We start from the raw sequence: 17,173 nt of genomic DNA on the forward strand, positions 1-17,173 counted from the left end.
CCGAGGGGCTACCACTGAGAAGGCCCTGTCTCTCGTCCCAACCAACTGCACTTGTGAAGAGGTTGGGACAGAGAGCAGGGCCTCTCCAGCTGGTCTTAAAGCTCTTGTAGGCTCATGGAGGGAGATGCGTTCAGACAGGTAAGTCGGATCAAAACTGTATAGGACCAGAACTTGTTACCTGTGGTTAATGTAGTTGTCCAGTATATAACAGTATACATTTGAATTGCTTCTACTTTAGTAAAAGAAGACCTTCGCCACCTACATAAATAGTATTATTGGTTGTGTTTATTGAAACTGCCAAAACTACATAGCAAGCAAAACTACCTGACTTCTTGCCAAGACCATTTGATCTAAATATTTTTAAAAGAGCTTGAATATAATAACTGTGTTTTCTTGTCACCAGATTTACGTGTGATAACTTTACATTAGTCACATAAGATGCAAATTATATTGTTAAGTACTATTGAAACTATCTTTATACAGGCGCTCACTAAGTTACAAACGAGATAGGTTATGTAGGTTTGTTCTTAAGTTGAATTTGTTTGTAAGTCAGAACAGGTACATTTTAAGTACATTTTTAACTCCAAACTCACACACACACAAATATATAGGTAAAGGGTTTTGATAGTATAGTATGAGCTTTTGATAGTATAGCGAAGGGTTAACACCCTGTGGTGTTTGTTTTGCTGTCTTTGCCCCTGTTCAGAAGATTTCACATCACTTCACTTTCTATCCCTGTGATAATTGGATTTTGAAAAAAATTGGCTTGTTATGAAACAAGGATTAGTGCTAAAGCTTCAATGGAGACACTTTTTCCCCATGATACTCTTCCAGGAGTGATTTTTTTTCTTCCTAGGGGTAGATTTCTCTCACTTCCTGTTGTCTCACCCATGTTTGTTACTATGAGTCATTTGTAAGTTGAATGTTTGTAACTTGGAGACTGCCTGTACTCTTATCATTCAGCCTGAAATCATTGCAGAGCGAGTGAAATCATGTATGAAAAGGACAATGGCAGGCTGCAATACTTTCGTGTAATAAGCTGTTCTGAGTTGGTCATTTGCAACCTCATTCCAATATCTTTTCAAAACAGTAGTTCAACCATGAACAGAAGGTCCACTGTAATATAACCATGTTTGGAAAGGGTCAGCACTTATAACTGTCAAATGAAGCAAGGCAGCATTGTTTCTGTTTTTCTAGATAGTTCATTCAGCTGAGTAAATGTTATGACTGGAAATAATAATATATTCCCATACCCTGAAGAGTGGCAGACCTTGAATCCTACAAACTCAATGATGACAGTGTTACATGATAACTTTCTTTCTTTGAAATCTTCTTGCATCTAAACTTTAGCTGCAAGTGCACAGTAGAAGTTCTATGTGCATATTCAAAATGTCTCCTTTAAAATTTTCACAGAACAATGTTCTTTTTCCAAATAATTCAAGAGTTCATTTACTATATTTTCTTTTTTTTAAGTTGTCTCCAAAAGAGGAAGAGTGTGTATTTATGCTTACATATAGAAATGTAAAAAAGACACATTTTATACTAATTACTTTCATTGTGAAATTTCCTTCATATTGATTGCATTTCAAATGGAAGCCATCTTAGTTTACATATTGATAATCGCAGTTGAACACCACACCCCAAAGAATATTATTTCTAGCCAATTGAGAAGAAGAGGTAGATTTAACATGTTAAGATCGGTGTTGCTCCCTAGATTCCCCTAAAATTAAAAAAAATCAGAGTAGGAAAGGCTTGTTCAGGCCAAAATATTATATCATTGAAGCCTTGCAAAGTTACTTAGAATTTAGTTTTACTAACACAATTATCAATGTATGCAAATATAACACATCCTCAGAATAGGACAGGACATTCTAGGTTAATATATAAACCCAGATGTCTGTTTTAATCTTCTTTAATTGACTTTAGACACAGATTAATTGATTTTACACAGATTGATTATATTTTGAAAAAGCTGTAATTTGGCATAATTAATGTTTATTATTTTAGACTTAAATTCAGATAAGTCAGAATTTAGTGCTTTACATAAATTCCCTTAACTGAATGAACCTTATAGGGGTGCAACTAACAACTGGATTAAACATGGGTGGAAGTCATGTCATTCACATATGTTTTGGACTGCAGCTCCCCAGCTTTCCTCACTTTTGCCTAAAAAAGGCTAGATTTCCTGGAAATTGCAGAGAGCTGCATGACTTCCAGCCTAGTTCAGGCTAGTTCATTGGTGGGTTTTCATTGTTCATGCTTAAAGCAATATGTCTTTTTGACCTAATTTATATTTTGAGCAAATTACCAGATATACCAGGCTGCTTTAATTTTTCTATGTTGAAAAAACAATTTTTCATCTGAAGTCTTCAGAATCTATTTGCTGTATGGTAAATATAAGCACGGGGTTTCCATCAGTCTATAGGAATAATTAGCCATTCTAATGAAACCCAACTATTATGAAGGTCATAATGGTTTTAATTGTTTTGTTTATATTTCTTTAATGTTGCAAATTTTTAAAAAGTACTTAAATAATTTAATATTTATTTACCTTGACTTTCTTTCCCCACCCTACCAATAAAGCATAAAATAGTACTGTATATTAACAGGGGATATTGTGGTAGTGTATTAACATTGGAAACAGTAAAATTTTATGGAAAACATTTATGCTTTCCATATGCTTATGGAAAGCATATGCCATATCCTTATGCTTAACCCAACTTCTTTTCCAAGAAGCATTTAATTTTGTGTGCATTCCCACACACAATGCCGCTTCAAGCTGTCCTGCTTGGGATACCAATGTCTTTTTCCCGTTCTTTCCTAGCCTTGCAGTCAGGGAGTTTCTCTGCTTGGATGATCCTCCTGGACCATTTGATAGCCTTGAAGAGAGCAGAGTAAGTGTAATAACACTATTAAGACAAAATACTTGAATTACACTGCTAAATATAGAAAGTATCATATTTTATCTTTAGAATAGGATATGCTGTTTAGACAGTTTTGGTTGTTTTTTATTTATCATAGCCATAAAATATACATAACTGCCACACAGGAAAAAAAACACCAGATGAATTATCTATAGACTGTACATCAACACAAGCAGCAAAATATAAGGAGACAGCAGTAATAGGGAAACAGAAGTAACTAAAAACTGGGAAGAGGATGTGACAGGAAAAGGAAAAAAACTGAAAATAATATGCAAGATTTTTCAATTTGTTGAACTGTTATTTGCATTATTTTTTCCTGTATCTCAGATTTAGTTTTGATAAATCTCAGTGTTTTTTTTGTTTTTTTTTATAAAAGATAGAGAATGTTCTCTTTGTCACAACTCTCAGTATCACTTACTTTATTTTTGGGCACTCAGTTTCAAGATTGCTGAAATCTTCCTCTGTGATATTCCCTCATTTTCTTTCATGTTCCATTTAGTGGCCTTCTAATATCAATTGGAAATTATTCAGTCACAATTACAGTATGCATTTTCATCATTGATTCATTGTATTGCTCAGTCCCGGAATAATCTAATTTTGCTGAAATAGGATATTTTATTTAGAGTATTTTTTTCAGGCAGGAGTGTTTTCTTTTTGCTGTATGGTTTTGTAAATATAAAAGAGACAGCATAATTGAATTTGAGAAGTGAAAAAATTACTTCATTTGTGTAATAGGAGTTGCTTTACCAGTCCAGAGATTAACTAAATACTAAATGCACAACACTGCCAAGTTATATAGGTTTTTGGAAAGCAATCTTAGAAATCAGTTGTGAAATATAAATTCTTCATTATTAATTGTAGGCTTCTTAAAATAAAAATGGTAGGTTTGTAGCCAATGCTTGTTATTTCCTGTACCAAATGGTTTTGTTTGCATTAATAGTTCACAGTAAGTATGATAGAGCTCACAGCAACAGAATTTATTGTATTTTAAAAATATAGAGAAGTTGAAAGGGAGAGAGGTGAAATACATTGACTACTGTTTGAGAAGATCTAAGAAGACTTTCATTTATAATGAAAGAGTATCAGTCTCCCTTTGCTTTGCTCATCATGGCTAGAAGTAAACTAGAACCCTACAGGAAAATGCTACAGTGCTTTAGGGCATGTTGCCTTAGCTCACAGATAAGAAAGATACTTCTCTGGTGCTTCAGGCCAGATGTATCATTCTTTATTGTTCCATGTACAGTTGTTCTTTTTAACACATTGTTGGCAGGTGCATTAAAGGTGAAAAGAACTGCTGCTTCATTGCTCTTCGCTGGGTTTTTTTTTTTTACGAAGTGCATCTTTAAAGAAGCAATTCATTAATTCTGGTACTTACACTAAATAGAGGGGGGGGAGAGCAACCCCTTCCCTTAGGCAGGGCAATAGAGAACTGCTTCTGTCTTCTTCTTTCTTTAAAATCCTGAGTTATTCCTCCTCCCATATAGAATTCTTATCAGTAGACTGGCAAGGGCTGTTGGAAGTGGAAAAGATAGGTGGTAGCATTTACACACACACACCTACTGTTGGACACACTGTTCTAGAATCAGAAACAGTCACTCAGATGTCCAGAATATTGTTGGACTGCTGCTGGCTAAAGTATATGAGCTTAGAAAAAGAAAAGGAAGATGAAAAGTGAGTTCAGTTTCTGGATATTAAAGTAAGAAATGATAAGAGAGATCTAGGCAGAGAGGATTAAGAAGTAATGCATCCTGTCCACTCCACATTCCATAGCTCTTTTCCTTGCTTGCTTCTTTCTCTTTTTCCCCATATTGTACTCTCCTACTACTACACTCTTACACTACCTCTAATTTTTGTTTCTCTTTTTCACATATAGAGAAGAATCAACACACTGTTTTGTCCCTTTACTTCCTTTCTTTGAACACAAGCATGAATACTTTAGGGGCTTTCTTCACCCCATCTTTTTATACTTAGTTTTGGTAATTGTATATATAAATCTCAGAAGTCCCTAGAGAATTCAAGAGAACATTTTGTACATGGGTGACCCTGCTTTGGGAATCTTTCTTAAATATTTGAAAACTGTAATTTCTAGAGGTACCTAGATGCCTTCCTTCCGCCCTCAAAAACTGATGAAATCAAATTTCCATTAAATGTCCTTGCCAAAGTTTATTGTCATTTGACAAAGCTGATGGAAGTAACCTCAGCTTTCTGTCTGGTTTTCTGGTTTTCTCAATAGTTTCAAGAACTTTTGTTAACTTCTACACAAACCTAGAGATTAAGGTTGAGACTAGGTGTTTTTGACAGTCAGTATACGAAAGCCCCCCTACCTATTCACTGAAATATGAAACAGGAAAGTCTCATCTATTAAGGAATAAAGTGCAATGTTGAGGAATAATTCTGCTGTATGAGCACTTCTCTGTGAGAGAACCCAGCTGAACACATATGCATGTGTTTGGAATAAACACATGGGGGGACAAGATTCTTATTTGTTTGACAAACAAGGCCATTAAAACTATATAGAACCATGTAAGTTCAAAGGATGTAATTATATAAAGGCTTCTGCCACTGTCACTGTCTTGAAAGCAAGGGTCACTTCCTTTAACAGTAGAATCTAAAATGCACCATTTGTTTGATGTCTTACTTCTGAAGGAAGGAAGGAAAAAAAACAGTGACAGCCTTGCTAAACTACTATTGAGGAGGACAAGTCATGTTAAAGCATTTTTGGCTCAGTACAAGATGTCTTTATTTAAAAGAAATCATTTAAAGCTGTTGATATACGCTTGCATCTCTTTTTTGATGTGGACATGAGATAAAACATATTTGTTTGTTTTGGATTTATGTTAGCTACTGTTTAATTGATTTTGTCTCCTACTGATAAATAAGCTTTATTTCATATTTAGATATTCACAGTTTCCTGTTTTGTTTTCATTTGTTTTCATTAGTTGGTTAATATCTTTGAAGTCAGGTTTTTTCCTGTTTTGTTGTCCTAATTAGTGAATTAAATATTTAATATTTTATTGTAAGCCGCCCTGAGTCCCCTGTTGGGTGAGAAGGGCGGGATATAAATATTGTAATAAATAAATAAATAAATTAATTAATCATATTGGCTGTTTGCCCTATAAACTTCAGACAAGCTGTTAATCATTTTAAAACTTAAAATCAAGAATGTAGAAACAGTTTAATTGAATTTTGTCCCTTAGCTAATTTAAAATATGTACAAAGTTTGGGAATTAATTTATTTGCCAAGGACACGTTTTTGCATTGCTTCCTGGAAATTGAGCAAAATTGATAGACAAAAAGTTGGAAAAACTAAAAGTCAATTCATAGAAACTTTGAAAAGGCAATGAAACAGGAAAGATTTGTGAAAAAAATCAAGATAATGTATATTAATGGTAGGCTTTTTCAAATATTTGCTAATTTTGTTAAATATAATGCCATGTGAAAAAAATCACGCAATTTTATTGTGATCCTAACTAGTCCTGTGCTGGTGGCAGTTTTGGATGGCCACTTAATACCTTCCCCAATCATTTCTCCATCCTTCACCTTTATTTGTCTGTTTTCTAGGAGGCTGATCTCACTTTTCCCCAACCCACATTTCCTGTTTTTAAATCAGTTTCTGTAATTGTTCAAGTAACACAAAAATCTTTGATCCAGTGGATTTCCTTACCATTATACCATTCTTTAGGCAGAGTGCCCCAAATTTTGTAAAGCAAAACATTAAAAAGAATTTAAAGTATTTCCAATAGGCTGCCACTATAGCAACAAAATATGACAGATTTTTTTTAAAAGGAGAATTAGAGAGATTGTGGAAAGCCCTATGGAAAGCTTCATACTTGGGATATCCAGTCCCTATTTCCACTTCCGAACTGGAGAATTTTACCTTGGGTATGCTTTGGATATAACCATAATCATGTGCAAGGCACACAGGATATTTGTAAAAATGATGTTGGGCACCACTAAATAGAACTTTAGAATGATACAATGGCCTGGACTGACAGTTTATTTTTGGTGGCATAACAAAAACAATTGCACCGGGGAAAACAGAATAGCTGCAATATTGTTCAAAACCAACCCCTACTTGCCAAAATTATGCATCTTCCATCCCAATATTATTTATTTATCATTTATTTATTTTATCTGTTTGCTTCCTTTGCCCTGGAGTGGGACCCAAGGCAGCTCACAAAGTTATCAATTAAAGCCAACAATAACATTTTAAAAACAATTTAAAATAATCACATGAAATTATTTAAAGTGCATACAAAAGTACCAACCCCAGTAAAAACCCTCCCTACAAAGTATTTTCCTGCCGGCAAAAGGAGATATATATCACTGGATCTCCATGTTGTACATGAGTTCATTCACAGAACAATTATTTTTTCCCCAGTCAGCTTGGAAAATAAGGAAACAAGTAATTTTGCCAACATTGTTTTCCTCATTCTTCTGCTATTGCTACAAGATTTTACTACAGGAGCAATCACTTAAATTTCTTTGTATTTTAGTTCCCAAGCACTTAAAATCATGTAGGACAAATTCACATGGTTATCTTGATGTTCAAGTCAGTTACAACATGTATCCTATTTTAGGGGAGATGTCATGTTGCAGTCACAGCATTTGTTGTTCTGAAAGTGTTTTGAAATGTGAGCTGAAACAGCATATGTGACAAACTCCTATTTTTCACATACCAGAAAGTCCACAAGGCATTTTGTCACATAAACAACCACCACCAGAAGCTTGGGAAAGCTTGACCATACTACTGTCTCATTTTTGTATCCATTAATTGTATCCATCCATTGTATCCTTCTAGGCTTTCTGTGAGACATTAGAGGAAACAAACTACCGTCTGCAAAAGGAACTCATTGAAAAGCAGAAAGAAGTGGAAGCTTTGAAAAAAATATTAAATGAAAAAGAGGTTTATATACATGCTATGGAGAAAAGGATTGGGTAGGTGGAAAAGGTGCTTGAAAATAGACCACAGTTTCAAAATCAACAAACAGAACAATACTTCATGTACTTCATAATTTCTGAAAGCTTCCCTTTCTATTGCAATTCCTCCCTCCCTGAAGATTTTATCCTTGAAAGACTGGAGATGTTCTGAAATAACCTGTTATACAATGGAGGGAACTGTAATTGAAAGAGGCTTCAAGTTCCGTTTGTTTGCAAATAGGCAGTGGAGAACATGCTTTTTGGCACAGCACTTGTGCAGCTTACGTCAGCAAACTAACTTTTGAAAAATGAGTACAGGAGAAGCAGCAGAACTTGTAATTTCCAAACAGAACTCCTCAACGTAAAGTCTTTTGTAATATATGCAGCAGGAGGAACCTCCTTCTGGTTTTAAAAAAAGCTTTTAATTAATTTTCTAAACTAAATTTGATTTCTTTTTGATAATCTAGTTTCTAAAATATTCACTTTTCAAGTTATCAGATTTGAAATGCAGACTGGGCAAAGTATTTTAAAATGGTCATAAGATTGTGATATAACTGTTTTGAATGTTTGTATTGCTTAATATCTCTAATTTGTTTAAAGTTTGTTTCTTCAAATTAATTGACAAAAATGTATTGATATGTAGAAGAATATTATTTGGCTCAAACCCAAATTTTGGCAACCTAGGCTCAGTTTGACCCAGATCACTGAAGACCCAATGCGCTCCCTTCCAGACCCTGAATTAAAAGTAAACTTTAACCATCTATACCACCAGCCCTTCTCTGTTTTCTGCTGAAGAAAACAAAAATTATTTTAACTATTTTACCTTCCACAATCACATAAAATTAGAGTACTGTCCTATTATCCGGTGGAGGCCACAAGAGAGTGCTAGACAGAGAAGAATAGTACATTTTACCGGGGGGGGGGGGGGGTGTAAAGGAGTTAAACCATAACAACCCTCTTTTATGATATGGGAAGGGGGGGAGATAACCAGCGAAAACATGGAAAATGGTTTTCCTCCTTCAACTCCCCCCCCCCCCCCCAGTAAAATGGACTATCCTTCTCTGACTAGATCCCCTTTTGGAGTCTGCCCAGATAATGGAACAGTACCAAAATTTATGGACAGAAATATATTAAAGGGGATTATCCCAGACTGATTTCAAGCCGGTAACTCTAGTTATTTTTTGGCATGAACCTTAAAAGTTCACTGGGTTTCTAATAACAAAAACAATTTTGAAAAACTGTAGACTGCCGCTCTTACCATGGCACTATTTCCCTGGAACAAAAAGCTAGAGAAAGAAATCATTAGCTGTAGATTTTTATACATGGGTTCTCTAAGACACAAATGTTATTTCGAGGATTCTTTAAAATTGAAAAGATGGAGAAAGGATGTCCTAGAACCAACGTGTCAAACTTGTTTTCTTGACGCATGTGCTTTAAAACATTCAGCTAAGTCTGTTAAATTGTAACTAAGATAATGTGCATGTAATAAGGGGATACCTAGAATCCTCGTAAGGCCTCTGGTGGTCTGGGCAGGTGTTGGAAACCATCTTTCCTGGCCCTGTAGTTCTCACATTCTGCTTCTTTCAGAATCACAAACCTAAGCTTCCAGAGAAGGAGAGATTAAGAGTGATTCATCTCCTTGTTTTTGATCTACAGGTCTTGCCCTTGCCACCTAGTTGCTGGGGTTTTTCTGCCTCTATCCATTGCAGTACTGCCTGGAGTACTTAAGTTGCTAGAGCAGGCTGCTGATTCTGTAATGCAATGGCAATATACTCATTTATACTCTGCTCATTTGCCATTTATAGTGAAATATTAATCTTGGGATCTGGTCCTACCTCAGATAGATTCCAGTTAATGTTCTGTCTTTTTTAATCTGCCTCCAGTGTAATGCCCAAGTTCTAACAACAGCAACTAGAAGTAATAGGAAGGGACTGTCACTTCATACTGACTCACAGGCTCATTGAACAAATTAATAAATTACAAGAATGCAAATAGAAGACTAGGACAGGCTATGCTACTCAACAAGACAAAGGATTTCCCCCTTGTGCCTGTTTTTAATTGATTTTAAAATGTATTCTATTATTTTAATTGTTTTTACATTGTGTGCTGGGTATTTTAAAATGTATTGTTTTTGGAAGCTGCCCACAGCCATTCTTTTAAGATTTGCTGCTGATAAAGATGCCAGAGATAATTGACTATGCAATTTCAATTACCTCATACACTCTGTCCCTATAAACATTATGATCAAGTTTTAGGATTGGTCAAAATTGCTTTGTTCTCTGCAGTCCCTTTTCTGAACTAAATTGGGATAATTGAGCCAATCCAAGGCTGATATATATATTGGTCAGAATCAACTGAATCTTGTTTTTTGTTTTTTTGTTTTTTACTCCTGATTAGATCCAGTCAACTAAAGGAAGTCTTACAAAGGTGTGTTTTTATTATTTTTTGCTTAATTGTTTTGACTTTTTCTAGGAATTTAAATTTAGGAGATACGAAATCTCATGCTTTGTCGGGACAGGAGAGTGAGAGCAGTGGAGAAGTAGAATCATCTGCAATAGAGGCAGATCAAGAAGCCTTGGAAGAAGACAACTGGTAATTTTAAAATCCAGTAGCATTATTTTTAAATTAGTCTTGTGAATGCATTATACTTGCAGACTGAAAGTATCATTCTCAAGAATAATTCCCCCATGGAAATTTCCATTCATTTCAAAGAATTTATTTGTTTGATATTTTCCTCTCTTTGGTAATTCTATGAGGTTGATACTGGATACTTACTTGTGTTTTCTTACATTTTTTGTCCTCTACAAAAGGCCTTTCTACCAAATGGAGGCTAAAACTAGAATAGATCCATCCTCAGAAAATCTGGAAATATCTTGTCAGACTGCAGGGAGAAGTGGTTTATACATTTGGAATAATGGGGATTAAATGAGGTTTCTCAGTGTTATAGCCATCCAGTTGAATGGACATTACATGACAAACATATTTATCTATTCTTGCAGTTCTGAAAAGGAGATTCCAGAGACTTCTTGGAGTGATTCATTGACTGTAAACCCTATACCAGGAATTGAAGTTGCTGAAGTAGCTTATGCAGCTGATTGATGAGATGTAAACACTACCAGCTGCCTTTACAACAGTATAAAAATTAATGAATCACGATACCTAGAACACGTTGAACAAAAGCATAGAATTCTATAAAGCAGAAGACATTGAGGCACAAACTTGAATGTTTACATAGACCGACCTTGAATAAGCCTTTGGCATAGGAAGGATAATCAGTGCTGCATTGACTCAGCTGTTATCTAGTCTTTATAGATATATATTAATAATATATTAAAAGCTCTGGTTAAGGCCAGGTCAAGTTATGCCTAAAACCTGAAGTTGTATGTATTAGTTATAATTTGTCAATATGTAAACCCTGTATATCATATGTGTAGATACCAATCATGTTTGTTTACCATTTGGCATGTTGTATATCACATATTTGCTCCTAATACAATGCACCCTTTTCTATGGGCAGCTTTTGGTATCTGGTTTTTCAGGTTCTTTATATAGGCATATAAATGTTACCCTATGGGAACTCTGTATTTCAGGCTTAAGAGGATACACCTGTTGTGTTTTTTAAAATGTTTAAGTGTAACTAATGGACATGTAAATTTTAATGCAATAAGCTAGGAAAGCTCATAGTACCAAAATATTTTAAGAATGGGAACATGACAGAAGGGAGATGATCTTGAAGGAATAAGTTATAGAATTCACACTATAGATGTTCACCTTCACTTGAAAATAATGTAAAAGTTGATGAAAATATTAAACTGTTTTTTAAATTCCATTTTATTTTTGCCACATGATCACAGAATCAACAATTCTGCCTTATATAAAGAACACTACCTCTTTGTTGCTAATGCATAAGTGCGTTCTTTCACATACATATATTATGTATAGAAAATATGTGTTGTTAAGCCATACCTCTGCACAATTAATTAACTTGGTTAAGTCTACTTGCAATGTATGTGTTTAGAATATTACACATGAATGTGCTGCAATTAATTCTGTAGCTCATTTCCTTTCAAATTGTGTGAAGTCCAGTGATGCACTTTATAATAATAATTTTAAAAAACCTTCTCATGCCAAAGTCATTGTCTTTATTGTGACTTGAGCTTTTGGACTCAGAGAAGATGAGCACGGTTTGCATATCAGTGCCTCTTTGTATTTTGTTTGATACAGATGTTTGCTATAATAGTGTAGCTTGGCTTTATGGAATCTTCAAAACCATTCTGCTCAGCAGTTGTTTGCTGAAAGTGCCTTTTTGTCTGTTCTTCTAGTGGAGAGAATGCTGCTTTTCTTCATCTCTGTGCCACCTACTTCTTTGTTTGTATGCTGTTAACACAGAGTTTCCATGTGTTCTGGGGTTTCAATGCTCACTTTGTTTTTTGAGGAGTAATGACAGAGATTTCTGTAGAACCATCTGGAGAAACAATCTGTGGAAAATAAATCATTGGTCATGATGGAAACCTGTCTTTCTTCTGTCAAATAATATAGTCAGTTTAAAGTTTATAGAGTGCACAGGCAATTTGCTCATTGGTTCAAGCAATTACTGTGGTCAGTGAAATCTTAATATATTCTTTAAATACATCTTGGGTGTGATTAAGACTCCCTGTGGGAAATATTCTCCTGACAGGATGTTTCACTGAATAAAGGAAAAAAGTGATCTATCAACATGTCACTTAAACATGCAATCGAACAATAGTTAAATTTGTTCATGTTACAGAATAGAAGCAAGTTCTTAAGATTCACTCAGTCTGCAGATTTATTTTATGCAAACTTGTTTATTACTTCTTTAAAAAGGCATATTTAGGACAGTCAAACATAAGAACTATGTCAGAGCTCACCAATGGCCTACCTAATCATATATTCTGTGGACTCAATATCCAACCATGAGCCTTTGGCAGGCATGGGCAAACTTCAGCCTTCCAGGTGTTTTGGACTTCAACTCCCCAAAATCCCAGCCAGCTTACTGGCTGTTAGGGATTGTGAGAGTTGAAGTTCAAAACACCTGGAAGGCCAAGGTTTTCCCATGCCTGGTCTATGGGAAACATATTTTGCAAGACATTGTGTATTGAGCCCGTTACTTCAGGCTTCCCAGCATCTGATAAACAAAGGTATGCTGTTTAATACTGGAGAAGATATATAGCCCATCAGAGTAGTATCATCAATGACCCCCATCCTTCATGCATTTATTGTTCCTTTAAAACCACCTAGGTTGGCAGCTTTAACTATATTGTGACAGTAAATTGTACAGTTCATGCATTATGCGAAGAAGTGCTTCCTTTTATCTATCCTGAATCTCCTATCATTTGGCTTCAATGGATTTTAGCATTCCTGAGTTCTGCTATTACCAAGAGAGGAAAAAACGCTCCTGCCTGTCTACTTTCTCCATGCGATGCATAATTCATAGACCTCTGTTATATCTCCATTTACTTGTCCTTTTCCAAGTGAAGGGTTCACAAAGGAAGTAACATTTCCTTACGGGGCAGTTTCTATTCCTTGAACATTTTGGTTGCCATTTGTTTTACTCTCCTAGCTAAAGTGAAATAATCCTCAGAACTGAACACAGTTTTCTAAAAGTTGAATACTGTTAACAGGGCAGTATGACATCAGTTCTCTTTCCGATTTTGCTTCTTTTTCCAGCAAGTGCTGTCTAGGTTGACTTTTTCATTGCATTTCTCACAACACTAGGATTCCTTTCTTGGTCAGGTTTTGCCAGCTCAGACCTCATCAAGATATTAACCTTGGGGGGGGGGGGGGGCTAACCCAGCATTAATCATTTTACATTTTTATTCTCATCACCACTTATCACAGACATAAACCAGATTAAATATATCAGTTATAACAGAGGCTACAAATTTTACAAAAAAGTAGAGGTTAAAAAACCCCCAGTAATCTGTGTATATAATATGGCAAATAGCTTTCCTTAACACACACGTATCAAGTCCAAGGCCCACGGGCCAAATTTAGCCCACTATCTCATTTCATATGGCTTGCAAGGTTTTCAATGCCAGGGCAACATAGTTACCTTTATAAGGTCTTACAATTATAAATTGGGCTCGGGCTGTGGCGCAGGCTGGAGAGCAGCTGCAATGAATCACTGCAATGAATCACTCTGACCAGGAAGTCATGAGTTCGAGGCCCGCTCGGAGCCTATGTTTGTCTTGTCTTTGTTCTATGTTAAAAGGCATTGAATGTTTGCCTATATGTGTAATGTGATCCACCCTGAGTCCCCTTCAGGGTGAGAAGGGCGGAATATAAATACTGTAAATAAATAAATAAATGGCCTTCGAAGGCTACCTCAAGACTGATGTGGCCCTTGGTGAAAATGAGTTTAATACCCCTGCCTTAACAGAACTATCCTATACCAGCAACTAAAAATTTCAAGTGAAGGAGAGTTGACCACATGTTTTAAAAGACAATTCTTATGACCAAGGTGCATCCTCATAAAATGCCTTCTTGGTTATCCTAGTCAGCTTACAAGTCTGTGTTGAGACACTAGGAAGAATCTCTCAGATCAATCTTAAAATGTGGGCAGGATGTTCTGTTACCACCTCATGCAACCTCTAACCTGCAGTCTCCATGCTGCTTGGGGGATTATTGAAGTTATAAACCAGTACATGTGGGAAACCTAGAAAAGAAACAGACCAGGTTATACTCGTTCTCCCCCAATTACTGCAACAGGTCTTACATATAAAAAATAAGGCAAAGTTATGTTCAGATAACCCGCAATAAAATTGGCAGTACTCCTGGCCATTTATGTAGTACAAAATGCAGGATTGCTGAAACTGGGTCAGGAATAAAAGTACTGTGCTAAGCCATAAAGCAGGACAGACAGCCTGTGCTTGGGTGTACCTTCAAGTGCTTTATTACTGGATTTGAAAATCTTAATCAACACATACATTACAGGATCAATGTGGCTCTTCAAACTTTATTATACTAACATACAGGAAACATTGCATGAACACCAAGCACAAAGTAGCTGCACACAGTAACATCCTGCGGAAACTTACTGGCAGTGCATGGGGTGCAGAACCACAATTAATAAGAACATCAGCCCTGGCCTTGTCTTTCTCAACTCCTGAATACGCCTGTCCTGTCTGGCACAAGTCTGTCCATGCGAAGCAGGTGGACATAGCACTGAACAAAACATGTTAAATAATCAAAGGATGCTTTAAACCTACATCTGTTGATAAACTCTATAAGCTAGCTGGCATCCCCCCCCCCCCGATGTGCGACGGGAAGTTGCTGCTAATGGTAAGAGAAATAAGGTCGAACTTTGTGAAAGCCACCCACTGCATGACTATCAGCCTCCTCCCAGTAGACTCAGGTCAAGGAGGAGCTTCATGAGAACCACCACTCCTCTTGATGTTCCCCCAGCAACAGCAAGGGTGTCCCTCTGGGCAGCTAAACCAGGCAATCCCAACTGGATGCCCCCCCCCCCATGAGGGTCTGCCTCCAGGGGCAAACCAAGAATAGGCAACTTGGAAGTCCCTAAATAAACTGAAAAGCGGAGTGGGCAGATCAAAAGACAACCTGGCAAGATGGCACTACCTGGAGGAATCCTCCACCTTCTGTGACTGTGGAGCAGAACAAACAACTCCTCATATATATGCTTGCCCAAAATGCCCTGCCTCGTGCACGGAGGAAACTTTGGTCATGTTTATAACATGGCAATTTAACAAAATTTGTAAAAATTCAACCATCACTTCTGGTTTACTTCATAGATTCTTAAAATTAACGAAGCATAAGCCAATGATTATTCTGAAATACAATTGTGGTACATGTGAAGTTTTTCCTTTTGAAGATTTAAAACTTGAAAGTGCCCTTTTATTTTTAAAAGACATAGCTCTAGAAGCCAATTAAAAATATTCCAGCACAACTACTGAGGGAATTAATCTCTCTAGAAGGATTCAAACATGTAGCATCATAAACACCTTGCTTTCACTGTGGAAGATTCATGCACTTCAACATTTCCCTGTTGAATAAGACCTCAAGTACCTTTCTTCCAAAGATAATTGGATGATAATTTCCAGAGAAGGCCAAACTAGAAATTGCTAGAAACTGTCACACTAATTTGTTGAGAAACACAAGTGAAGCTGCCTTGCCAGAGATCAGCAGTTTCTCTCCCACCGCCGCCGCCGCCACCACCACCACCTACACTCCACAAAAGTAACTACAGACTTTTAAAGTGTATAGTTGAAGATAGGAAAGATGAATGGGGTATGGATAAAGAAATCCAAAGGTTATTTTGTTATTGAGGTTGCAGATTTACTGAAAAAGGAACACCCTGAAGTCTGGGAAATTTTAAAGAAGCTGTAGAAAGGAGAACGGAAACCCAGAAGAAGCATTACTGTTTGAGAGAACAAGGAAATCAATTGTGCATTACCTCTGCAGACATGCATTAAATGGTGCCTTTATTTGCTTCCCAGAACAATTATCCAAAGATAGAAAACATTTATTATCAAAACACTGGTGCATTGTTGGAGTTATATGTATGACCTGGTTTTACAGTATTATTATTACTTTTTAAAGTGTGTGTGTATCAAAATGACTTAGTTTTGAACTTATGTCTAAAAATGTTTATACAGAAATGATGATACCTTTCTGATCCTGTGAATTATGTGTGACCTTAGGCAGGTTTTCTACATTTTTTTTCTTGGTCTGACTCATGAGTTGAAGAAAAGATATCAAGATTATTTTATGCACTATGTTTGTGGTACTTTCAACACATTTTATCTTTAATTTTTGTAATCCATAGTCCGCTTCCATTGGTTTATGTAGTTAACTAACTTAACAGTTCATGATGGTATATAGACATGCTTACATGGAATTCTAATCAATCTCAATGAGTGAGCATTTGGAAAAAGTAAGTGCTAATTCTGCACTCACTAAAGTGTATTGTAAAGCATGTCTTGCTTTTCTGGACACATACACCAGTGCAAAAACAGATGCAGACTAACATCCATTCATGTGGTTTGGGCTGCATTTGTCATTTGGCCACAATCGTGGAGATGACTACTCCCAATTTCATGGTCTATTTTGCAGAATTCCAGAAAAGCTGAAAATTATTTATGTTGATAGACATATCACAAATTGATGGCACTTTGAAGATGCAGGAAAGAGGAAATTAGCATCATTAGTCATGCAAAAGTTTCTCCATGGTATCACGATTAGTGCATTGTTCATAAAGGAATCTGAAGTCATTTGCCACTGGATGCTTATCACATAACATTGGAGCTATCACTCTGTGTTATTAGGATTTTTTCCACTACCTGTTTCCA

General features: G+C 36.1%; 1 protein-coding gene across 4 annotated transcripts in view; it reads left to right on the forward strand.

Moving 5' to 3' along the window:
- The window catches only part of snx16 (sorting nexin 16), a 36,565-nt gene extending 24,210 nt beyond the window's left edge, over positions 1-12,355 (forward strand). For 3 of the 4 annotated variants that reach the window (XM_062980221.1, XM_062980219.1, XM_062980220.1), the window contains 4 exons: positions 2,825-2,894; positions 7,726-7,862; positions 10,317-10,436; positions 10,844-12,355. In XM_062980221.1, the coding sequence (XP_062836291.1) occupies positions 2,825-2,894; positions 7,726-7,862; positions 10,317-10,436; positions 10,844-10,943 (427 nt within the window). In that variant the 3' untranslated portion in view covers positions 10,944-12,355. Of the gene's footprint in view, positions 1-2,824; positions 2,895-7,725; positions 7,863-10,241; positions 10,272-10,316; positions 10,437-10,843 lie in introns of all 4 variants that reach the window. The other variant, XM_062980222.1, reaches the window with a different exon arrangement.
- Positions 12,356-17,173: the final 4,818 nt, after the last annotated feature.

The sequence above is a fragment of the Anolis carolinensis genome, chromosome 4 (genome assembly GCF_035594765.1).
Source record: "Anolis carolinensis isolate JA03-04 chromosome 4, rAnoCar3.1.pri, whole genome shotgun sequence".
NCBI classification, from domain to species: domain Eukaryota; kingdom Metazoa; phylum Chordata; class Lepidosauria; order Squamata; family Dactyloidae; genus Anolis; species Anolis carolinensis.